The sequence below is a fragment of the Oncorhynchus masou genome, unplaced genomic scaffold (genome assembly GCF_036934945.1).
Source record: "Oncorhynchus masou masou isolate Uvic2021 unplaced genomic scaffold, UVic_Omas_1.1 unplaced_scaffold_2549, whole genome shotgun sequence".
Taxonomy (NCBI): Eukaryota; Metazoa; Chordata; class Actinopteri; order Salmoniformes; family Salmonidae; genus Oncorhynchus; species Oncorhynchus masou.
In genome coordinates, this window is record NW_027008997.1 from 45,164 (window position 1) to 56,648 (window position 11,485).

The 11,485-nt window shown below is 40.3% G+C and overlaps 1 protein-coding gene across 3 annotated transcripts; it reads right to left on the bottom strand.

The window, feature by feature from the left end:
* Positions 1-391: 391 nt before the first annotated feature.
* LOC135533643 (tetraspanin-8-like) lies at positions 392-9,696 on the bottom strand. 3 transcript variants are annotated; one of them, XM_064960935.1, is made up of 9 exons: positions 9,469-9,696; positions 8,144-8,209; positions 7,751-7,867; positions 7,392-7,466; positions 6,302-6,397; positions 5,958-6,056; positions 5,312-5,422; positions 4,735-4,816; positions 392-1,566 (listed from the first exon to the last, which is right to left on the bottom strand). In XM_064960935.1, exons 1-8 carry the CDS (start codon positions 9,526-9,528, stop codon positions 4,760-4,762), a joined length of 681 nt encoding a protein of 226 aa, XP_064817007.1. In that variant the 5' UTR covers positions 9,529-9,696; the 3' UTR covers positions 392-1,566; positions 4,735-4,759. The 3 variants fall into 3 exon arrangements, with proteins under 3 accessions (XP_064817007.1, XP_064817009.1, XP_064817008.1); XM_064960936.1 differs by lacking the exon at positions 392-1,566 and adding an exon at positions 4,437-4,518; XM_064960937.1 differs by lacking the exon at positions 7,392-7,466.
* Between the last annotated feature and the right edge of the window lie 1,789 nt (positions 9,697-11,485).

The following is an 11,485-nucleotide window of genomic DNA, read 5'->3' on the forward strand; positions in this document are numbered from 1 at the left end:
CAAGCATATGATAGCAATGGAACAGACTCAAGCATATGATAGTAACGGAACAGACTGAAGCATATGATAGCAATGGAACAGATTCAAGCATATGATAGTAACGGAACAGACTGAAGCATATGATAGTAACGGAACAGATTCAAGCATATGATAGTAACGGAACAGACTCAAGCATATGATAGTAACGGAACAGACCCAAGCATATGATAGTAACGGAACAGATTCAAGCATATGATAGTAACGGAACAGACTGAAGCATATGATAGTAACGGAACAGACTCAAGCATATGATAGTAACGGAACAGACTCAAGAATATGATAGTAACGGAACAGACTCAAGACTATTCCCCATTCACAGGAAAAGGATGTACAAACGAAGGATTTGATTTTTTATTTATTTTATTTAACCAGGTATGCTAGTTGAGAACAAGTTCTCATTTGCAACTGGGACCTGGCCAAGATAAAGCATAGAAATTTGACACATACAACAACACAGAGTTACACATGGAATAAACAAAACATAGTCAATAATACAGTAGAACAAAACAAAAAGTCTATATACAGTGAGTGCAAATGAGGTAAGATAAGGGAGTTAAGGCAATAAATAGGTCATGGTGGCGAAGTAATTACAATATAGCAATTAAACACTGGAATGGTAGATGTGTAGAAGATGAATGTGAAAGTAGAGATACTGGGGTGCAAAGGAGCAAGATAAATAAATAAATACAGTATGGGGATGAGGTAGGTAGATAGATGGGCTGTGTACAGGTGCAGTGATCTGTGAGCTCCTCTGACAGCTGGTGCCTAAAGCAGGTGAGGGAGATATGAGTCTCCAGCTTCAGTGATTTTTGCAGTTCGTTCCAGTCATTGGCAGCAGAGAACTGGAAGGAAAGATGACCAAAGGAAGAATTGGCTTTGGGGGGGACCAGTGAGACATACCTGCTGGAGCGTGTGCAACGAGTGGGTGCTGCTATGGTGACCAGTGAGCTGAGATAAGGCGGGGCTTTACCTAGCAGAGACTTGTAGATAACCTGTAGCCAGTGGGTTTGGCGGCGAGTATGAAGCGAGGGCCAACCAACGAGGATAGGTGTGCATAGTTATTTTACAGTAGGTTTGAAATGCTGGAGAGTACTACATAACTGAGCACATACAGTATGTCCAGTTGTTTCCTGTGAGGTCTTGATTGTCAACATGACACTCAACACTGAAGAGGGTCTTGTTTTGAAAACATCCTTCCTAATTCCCTTTAGTAATCACTGAAATAACACATCTACGGTAAATTGTCTGAAGCTATCACCACTCCACTTATGATATCACTGGTTACATGAACCAATGAATGGAGGAGTGAAGGAAGCGTGGATTGTGTCGTAGTTGGAAATGTCCGAAGTGTTTACCCGTGACAGGTCCCGTAGTACTAACTGCCACCACTAGAGGGGGTGTATAGACGGTGACGGCTGTTTTAGGTGCTGTGTTTACATCTGCGTGCTGTTGACGTGGAAGAGACACAGAAGAAAGATGGCGGCGCCCTCTGCCGAGCAGCAAATCGGCCAAAGTGATGAATCTGATCTACAAAGATCAGACAATAAACATAAGTTGAACTTGAGGGTTTAAGAAATGATTTTTAACAGTGTGTGATATTAGTGGTCTTAATAATGACTGTCAACATGAAAACATCCTTCAAATCAAATTGTATTTGTCACATGCTTCATCAACAACAGGTATGGACTATTAGTGAAATGCTTAGTTACGAGCCCTTCCCACAATGCAGAGAGAAAGAAAAATAGAGAAATAATAGACAAGTCAAACACGTAGTAATGGATACACAATGAGGTATAGAGGTCCTGGATGGCAGGGAGCTCTGCCCCAGTGATGTACTGGGCCGTATGCACTACGGTCAACGTGGCGGATGTGTTGTTGCCTACCCTCACCACCTGGGGACGTCCCGTTGGGAAGACCAAGATCCAGTTGCAGAGAGAGGTGTTCACCAAGATCCAGTTGCAGAGAGAGAGGTGTTCACCAGGATCCAGTTGCAGAGAGAGGTGTTCACCAGGATCCAGTTGCAGAGAGAGGTGTTCACCAGGATCCAGTTGCAGAGGGAGTGTTTTCAGTCCCAGGATCCTTGGCTTAGTGATGAGCTTGGAGGGAACTATGGTGTTGAACGCTGAACTGTAGTCAATGAACAGCATTCTGACGTAGGTGTTCCTTTTGTCCAGGTGGGAAAGGGCAGTATGGAGTGCAATAGAGATTAGGTCATCTGTGGATCTATTGGGATGGTTTGCAAATTGGAGTGGGTCCAGGGTGTCTGGGATGATGGTGTTGATGTGATTCATGATAAGCCTTTCAAAGCTTTTCATGGCTACAGATGTGACTGTTGTGGGGCGATAGTCATTTAGGCAGGTTACCTTGGCGTCCTTGGGCACAGGGACTATGGTGGTCTGCTTGTAACATGTAGGTATTACAGACTGGGTAAGAGACTAAAAATGTAAATGAAGACACTTGCCAGCTGGTCAGTGCATGCTCCGAGTACGCATCCTGGTCTTGGGGCCTTGTTGATGTTAACCTGTTTAAAGGTCTTACTCACATCGGCTACGGAGAGCGTGATCACGCAGTCGTCCTGAACAGCTGGTGCTCTCACTTATGGTTCAGGGTTGCTTGTTCATTCCATTTTATTAATCACTGAAATAACACATCTGCTGTAAATCTTATGATATCAGTGGTTACTCCAAGCCAAGTGACGGAGGAGGGAAGGAAGCATGGATTGTGTAATATTTGGAAATACCATATGGTACCCTATTTATTTATTATGCGTTATCATAGTAAAATGGCAGTATAATGCATTAAATAAATAAACCCCCCAAGGTTTCTGTCAAGAAAAAGGGAAATAGTTGCTGTGGAAAAGGGGTGATACTTTCTGTTTTAATAGTACCGTTTTTTGCTCATGTTTGGGTTCCTTATGTTGCTAACCTGAAATGTGGGAGATAGTGAGGTATATGGTAGCTCATGTTTGGGTTCCTTGTGTTGCCAACCTGAATTGTGGGAGATAGTGAGGTATATGGTAGCTCATGTTTGGGTTCCTTGTGTTGCCAACCTGAATTGTGGGAGATAGTGAGGTATATGGTAGCTCATGTTTGGGTTCCTTGTCTTGCCAACCTGAAATGTGGGAGATGGTGAGGTATATGGTAGCTCATGTTTGGGTTCCTTATGTTGCCAACCTGAATTGTGGGAGATAGTGAGGTATATGGTAGCACATTTTGGGTTCCTTGTTTTGCCAACCTGAAATGTGGGAGATAGTGAGGTATATGGTAGCTCATGTTTGGGTTCCTTGTCTTGCCAACCTGAAATGTGGGAGATAATGAGGTATATGGTAGCTCATGTTTGGGTTCCTTGTCTTGCCAACCTGAAATGTGGGAGATAGTGAGGTATATGGTAGCTCATGTTTGGGTTCCTTGTCTTACCAACCTGAAATGTGGGAGATAGTGAGGTATATGGTAGCTCATGTTTGGGTTCCTTATGTTGCCAACCTGAAATGTGGGAGATAGTGAGGTATATGGTAGCCACGTTTTAGGCATTTTGCAATCATTTACACTATTTATAGTCAATGGGTGTTCCACTTTTTTCGGCACACTGAGGAAGCCGCTTGCTCTAGTAGTGGTTGCTTCATGCAGTCTCTCTCTACAGTGGCTCTCGCGCTAGCCTGCCTAGTCAGTGAATAATTTGAATGAGTGAGACAACTGAAAACTGAAGAGAGAAGTAAATATTTTAAACATTACCACAGTGAGCGAATTATAAAGCATAGGATATGAAACACCAAGTTAAGCGAAATGTGATTAATTGTGATTTTTCTTAATGAGGTTTTGATAGTTTAATTGATTTATAAAAGTCTGTTAGCACAGAGCCAGCGTCGGCTAAAGTTAGCTCCAGTCAAGCTAGCCTGTCGTAGTAATGGAGACAGGACCAACGAACATTCACACAGAGTGGAAACATTCTAACTTGCTGTATTTAGAGATATTTTGAGAATTACATTTGAATAATGTATCTATGAGATAAATTACTATTTTATACCTTTTTACAAATAGTGTTTTAGTACGTTGGATATTTGGAATTGTATAAGACTAGCCAAGAGAGTGGAATGAGAGAGAGACAACTGGAAACTGTATTGAAGAGAGAAGCACCCAATAAGCACCCATGTGAAATCTTCAAGGTTTCTGACTCCTGTCATTCTTCTCAACATGCTCTATCCAGCTCCCAAGGTTTAAGAGGGTACACTACTAGACCATGTGTGTTGTGGTTTTTCACTATGAGCTAAAGGGGTTAAAGAGAGTACTAGGCCTATGCTTTGCTGTTGCAGGGCGAGTAGTCAATATTGCATCATGTGAGTACCTTAAATTACTACGTTTTTTTGTCACTTTACCAGAAAAATGGTGGAACACAGACCATCATAATATATAATTCGTCAACCGGCATCACTGAATGTGGAAGGTGGTAATGGTTGAATCAAATAAGGCCTTTGCTCGAAACCTATGGTAAAAAAAAGTATGGTACAGCGTTTGGGTCAATTCAGTTTTCAATTAAGGTATTGTCAAGTGAAATTCACTTCCTGAATAGAAAAATCCACATTAAAAAAACGATGGACAATTTCAAATTCAGGAATTGAATTCAATTGATTGAATTGAAAGCTGAATTGACCTCAACCCTGGAATGGTGAATTAGTAAAGACAGAATGGAAATACATACCGATAACACTAGGTGCTGTTAATATTCATATTAACAGGTTCATTATAAATGTTACTTCAGAGATCAGGATGGGAAGACATGGCTGAAAGTGAAAAATTTATCATTTTGTGAGAAAAACAAGAGTATTAGAGGTCCGTATTATATCAGAACTTGAACAACAAAAAAACATGAATTGATTGAATTGATGTATCCGTTATTTCAATGTATCAATGATGATGTAAACTTTGTGTAGTTGTATGTCGCTATACCAAGCTAGAAGTATGACAACCCACTGGGCACAGACGTCAGTTCAACATCTAGTTTTGATTTACAATCGGATGAGTTGTCATCTAAAGTGAATTCAACATGAAATCAACCATAAAATTCACCATGTCATGAGATTAAGGTTAGAAGTTGGGTAAAAAAATAGACAAAATGCCCTCATGTTGATGACTTTCTGCATATCCAATCAGTTTTCCACGTTGATTCAACATCATGACATTGATTTTTGGGGTTGAAATGACGTGGAAACAACATTTATTCAACCCATTTTTGCCAAGTGGGAATGCAATGGTGTAGTGGAATGACATGATTGTACCTCTTTATATACCAGCATGTGTTCATCCGTTAATCCCTTGTGGTCATCATCCTCAGACACATCACTGTTGGGATAGTGAATAACATATCTTGTATTGTTACCAGGAGCAACCTGAAATAGAATGTGACATGGTTTAAAACAGTGCTCTACTTTAGCTGCATGATTTCCTATTAGGCTGCAGCTTGGCATCCATTATGTGTCTGGTCCAAATGTGTTCTATGGTATTTGTTGGTCTTTTAGAGTTTTGTCATGTACATCTTCCTCAGTTTATGGTCGTCTTGTCACTGTCCTTATCGTCTCTTTTTTTTAATTTTGTTTTAAAAACACATTTTAAAGATAATAGAATAAAAAATGTATTGCTCTTTTACCAAAAGACATAACAGAGGTATTTAACACAGACTGACACACTGAATCAGATCCTCCTCAGCATAAACACAACAACAACATCAACAACAGCATCAAGTTAAGGTATTTAACACAGACTGACACACTGAATCCTCCTCAGCATACACACAACAACAACAACATCAACAGCATCAAGTTAAGGTATTTAACACAGACTGACACACTGAATCCTCCTCAGCATACACACAACAACAACATCATCAACAGCATCAAGTTAAGGTATTTAACACAGCAGACTCACACATGTAAAGTCTGCTGAGTCCTCATCAGAACAGAGACAGGAGAGGGGGATGTCTGTTCCCCAGTCTTGGTAGCCTTGTAGGAGCCCACAGCATTTGAACTGAAAGTGAAGGTAACAGCACAACAGGCATTTTAAAAACAATTAGGCAAACAATTACCATATATAGTTAAGGCCTGGAGAAACCTCCATGGAGAAAGTGTTTTAGTCCAGGCCTTGGTTTACATCATATGGAAAACCATCCCTAAAGACACACATACATTGAATTGTCACTCTGGGAATTTGAATTGGCACATTGAATTGGCACAAGCAGAGACCATAAGAAGCATTAAATGAAGATGACTCACGTTAGTCTGTATGTTGTATATCGTTTCTATATCTTTTTGTTTCGCTCCACTCAGAGGCATCATCGCCAGATGTTCCTCTCTGGTTAACTCCTCCATCTTGAAATTAATCAAGTTTATATTCAGTGTTATAGTCACAGTTGAAAGCTATAATCAGCTCTGAATTTGAAAAGGACAGATACATACATTGAATTATCAAGAATCAGATGCATTGCGCCATCATACAATAACTTCTTAAATATCTTTTCACCAGAACAGCAAACAAATATTGTCTCAAGGTTGAATTAGAAAATGAAGATATATACAGGTAACTGCCAAAACTAATGGAAACCCCTGAGTAAATGAGGGACACAGAGTATATTAAAAGCAGGTGCTTCCACACAGGTGTGGTTCCTGAGTTAATTAAGCAATTAATATCCCATCATGTTTAGGGTCATGTACAGTATGAAAATGATTTTGGCTACCATGGCTACTTCCCCATGGCTAGGGCTCCCGAGTGGTGCAGCGGTCTAAGGCATCACTACAGACCCAGGTTCGATCCCGGGCTGTATCGTAACCGGCCGTGATCAGGAGTCCCATTGGCCCAGCGTCGTCTGGGTTAGGGGAGGGTTTGGCCAGGGGGGCTTTACAAGTAGGCCGTCATTGTAAATAAGAATGTGTTCTTAACTGACTTGCCTAGTTAAATAAAGGTTAAAAAAGGTTAAATAAAGGTTGAATAAAATAAAAAAGGATGATATGCTGCCATCCAAAGGGTATGAGAGGTCACTGAATGGTTTGATGAGCATGGAAACGATCGATGTAAAACCATATGCCATTGCTGTCTCAGTCACCAGATCTCAACCCAAGTGAACACTTATGTGAGATTCTGAAGCAGCTCCTGAGACAGTGTTTTCCATCAACAAAACACCAAATTATGGAATTTATTGTGAAAGAATGGTCTCGCATCCCTCCAATAGACTTCTAGACACTTGTAGAATCTATGACAAGGTGCATTAAAGCTGTTCTGCCACAACGCCCTATTAAACCACTTTATGTTGGTGTTTTCCATCATTTTGGCAGTTACCTGTGTGTTTATATATATAGACTACTGTACCTCGTGTTTGCTTGAATATGCTTTCACACACTCCGCAAACAGGTATAGGCTGGCCAGTGACATACCTACAGAAAACTACACACACATATTGGGGTTGTCAAGCAAAATCAATACTTAAGGTTCATTCAAACGAACCCACTTTAAGGGAAACATGTCATGGGGAAAGTGTTGACTGGTTCCAGTTGAGTTGTATGGCCATTACCTATCAGAAAGGAACAGTTTGCAGCAGAGAAGTCAAGTCGGTAGCCAGATCCCAGACCTGTTTGTGCTGTGTAGCCAACTCCTATGATAATTATCCAAGACAAACCAACAGATCTGGGATCAGGCTAACACTTTGAGACAGGTCTCGTCAGGCTTACCAGAACCACAGTCCATTTCTTCTCCTTCCGAGCGCCATAGACCCCAAAGAGTGACAGGACCAGGGTTGCTGCTTCTAGGACATACAGAACTACTATCCCTGGCAGCATCTCCTCTATCTGTGCATAGGAAGACAAGCCAGACTAATGATATGGCAATTCTGGGTTTATAATCATAATATTACAATGATACTGCTGGATTCTAGCCTGGTCTCAGATCTGTTTATGCTGTATAGCCAACTCCTATGGTTGTTGTCATGCTAAACACTGTAGGAGTTGGATAGACAGCACAAACAGATCTGGGACCAGGCTAGATGGACACAGCATTATTATAATGAAATCAATATGATATAATTAGTAAATGTAATAGGAGCTATAAAAAAACAACAGAATTACTTCTTCTGATTGGTGGAAGTACCCATGTCCAAATAATGTGATGGCCAGCAAGAGGGTGCTGATGATCTGAAGAGAATACAACACATGATACAATCATTACAATGTACAGGGTATTATACTGGGAATTCTACTGATAATGCACAGTAAAGGTTGATACAATCATTACAATGTACAGGGTATTATACTGGGAATTCTACTGATAATGCACAGTAAAGGTTGATATAGTCATTTGTTTCAGAGGAGTTGAGGGATCCATTTCTTCATAACTTCAATAATGCATTTGACCAACACCATCTACAAATGGTTTGTAAGCAGACAGTAAATTGTATTTACATATATTATACCTCATTTATAAATAGACTAAGAAATTATACATTATTAAGAAATGAATAGCTGAAATATTTACTTAGTAGGCTGTTTATAAAAATCTAATATCAGTTATTGACTATCCTAATATTCTGACAAAAACGTGATAACTAAGGTCAATAGGCCTATTTGAAGATGATAATACATAGTCTATTGGTAAATAACCCACCCATTTTCACCTACCTCATCCCCACACTGTTTTTATTTATTTACTTTTCTGCTCTTTTGCACACCAGTATCTCTACCTGTACATGACCATCTGATCATTTATCACTCCAGTGCTAATCTGCAAGGTTGTAATTATTCGCCTACCTCCTCATGCCTTTTGCACACAATGTATATAGACTCGCCTTTTTTGTACTGTGTTATTGACTTGTTAATTGTTTACTCCATGTGTAACTCTGTGTTGTCTGCTCACACTGCCAAGCTTTATCTTGGCCAGGTCGCAGTTGCAAATGAGAACTTGTACTCAACTAGCCTACCTGGTTAAATAAAGGTGAAATAAAAAAAATAAAAAAATAACAAATAACTTTAAGATATTTAGCAGTTAATAAACAAAGAGGACAAATTAAAAGGCCGAAAAATAAATAAATAAGCTGAACACACCCACAAACCAAAGCTCAAAAACGTGTTCCAGTGAAAGATTAAAGCCCAGCAGCCCAATTGCAACATTAAATAGAATATTTATATTTAATTTGTGTGCTTGTCTTGATACCGCACTATAAAACAATCCGCTCATTATTGTTGATGAAAGCGGCACCACTCTTTATTCCGTCCCGTGTAAACTGCAACTCTCACTGCTTGCGTTGAAGTTACAAAAATAACCAGCCATAATGTAAACAAATAATGTCGTATTAAAAAACGTGTATCGACAGCCATAATTGGCAACATGCTCCTATAAAAAAAACGGGTTTATCTACTCGAATACGTCCAGGCCAACAGACTGGACGATAACTTACCCCGATCAAGACACAGACGAAAATGAACGTCCGTTTTACGCAGATATGTATTCTTCCCATTTCTATGTTTGGTTATGATATAAACAACTTTTTGGATAAGCGGTTCACTTCAGAGTTGGTCTCGCTGATGCCCAAGATCTTTAAGTCCAGAAAATAGATTGTCCGATTCCTTTAACTGTTTCTTATTCTTCTCAACATGAGAGTGTGTTGACATGCTGCTGTATGGTGTTTTGTGTCATGGGAGGGACTAGCCCGCATGAAAACAACGCCCCATGAACTTGACTTGTATTTTCTTTAAATGGGCTCTCCCGGAAGTTAGAGAGAGATGTGCAACCACAGCAGTAAGATTTGTAGCCAGTTGCCCTGAGAAAACGGTAACAAGTGGAGTACAAACAACATTGTAAATATTGATCTGTTTATTGTCTGCCCTCCTATCTGTTGTCTTGGCAGAACAAAGCATCTACTATGTGAATCCAGAGGTCCAGTCCAGAGCAAGGAGGCCTGAGTGAACATGAAATCACATAATCAGCCATTTCTGGACAACTATGACCTCACCACTTGCGTCCAAAATGGCACCCTATTCCCTAGTGCTCTATAGGCCCTGGTCAAAAAGTAGTGCACTATATAGGGAATAGAGTGCTATTTTAGAAGCAACCCCATTGGGTCTCTAGGAATCCAGAGGGCCAAGTGGGCCAAGTGTTAAGCAATGTCAATGCAACCCCGCAAAACATCTGGAGCACATTTTGTACAAAGGAAGATAGTAACGGAACAGACTCAAGCATATGATAGTAACGGAACAGACTGAAGCATATGATAGTAACGGAACAGATTCAAGCATATGATAGTAACGGAAGAGACCCAAGCATATGATAGCAATGGAACAGACTCAAGCATATGATAGCAATGGAACAGATTCAAGCATATGATAGTAACGGAACAGACCCAAGCATATGATAGTAACGGAACAGATTCAAGCATATGATAGTAATGGAACAGATTCAAGCATATGATAGTAACGGAACAGATTCAAGCATATGATAGCAATGGAACAGATTCAAGCATATGATAGTAACGGAACAGATTCAAGCATATGATAGCAATGGAACAGATTCAAGCATATGATAGTAACGGAACAGACCCAAGCATATGATAGTAACGGAACAGACTCAAGCATATGATAGTAACGGAACAGACTCAAGCATATGATAGTAACGGAAGAGACCCAAGCATATGATAGTAACGGAACAGACTCAAGAATATTCCCCATTCACAGGAAAAGGATGTACAAACGAAGGATTTGATTTTTTATTTATTTTATTTAACCAGGTAGGCTAGTTGAGAACAAGTTCTCATTTGCAACTGGGACCTGGCCAAGATAAAGCATAGAAATTTGACACATACAACAACACAGAGTTACACATGGAATAAACAAAACATAGTCAATAATACAGTAGAACAAAACAAAAAGTCTATATACAGTGAGTGCAAATGAGGTAAGATAAGGGAGTTAAGGCAATAAATAGGCCATGGTGGCGAAGTAATTACAATATAGCAATTCAACACTGGAATGGTAGATGTGCAGAAGATGAATGTGCAAGTAGAGATACTGGGGTGCAAAGGAGCAAGATACATAAATAAATACAGTATGGGGATGAGGTAGGTAGATAGATGGGCTGTTTACAGATGGGCTGTGTACAGGTGCAGTGATCTGTGAGCTGCTCTGACAGCTGGTGCCTAAAGCAGGTGAGGGAGATATGAGTCTCCAGCTTCAGTGATTTTTGCAGTTCGTTCCAGTCATTGGCAGCAGAGAACTGGAAGGAAAGATGACCAAAGGAAGAATTGGCTTTGGGGGGGACCAGTGAGACATACCTGCTGGAGCGTGTGCAACGAGTGGGTGCTGCTATGGTGACCAGTGAGCTGAGATAAGGCGGGGCTTTACCTAGCAGAGACTTGTAGATAACCTGTAGCCAGTGGGTTTGGCGACGAGTATGAAGCGAGGGCCAACCAACGAGGATAG

Coding starts and splice junctions, on each gene's coding strand:
- LOC135533643 (XM_064960935.1), bottom strand. CDS start 9,528: ATGGGAAGAATACATATCTGCGTAAAACGGACGTTCATTTTCGTCTGT. Junction 6,398..7,391: donor CATATTCAAGCAAACACGAG/GTACAGTAGTCT, acceptor ATTAATTTCAAG/ATGGAGGAGTTAACCAGAGA. Junction 4,817..5,311: donor ACATGCTGGTATATAAAGAG/GTACAATCATGT, acceptor TTTCACTTTCAG/CCATGTCTTCCCATCCTGAT.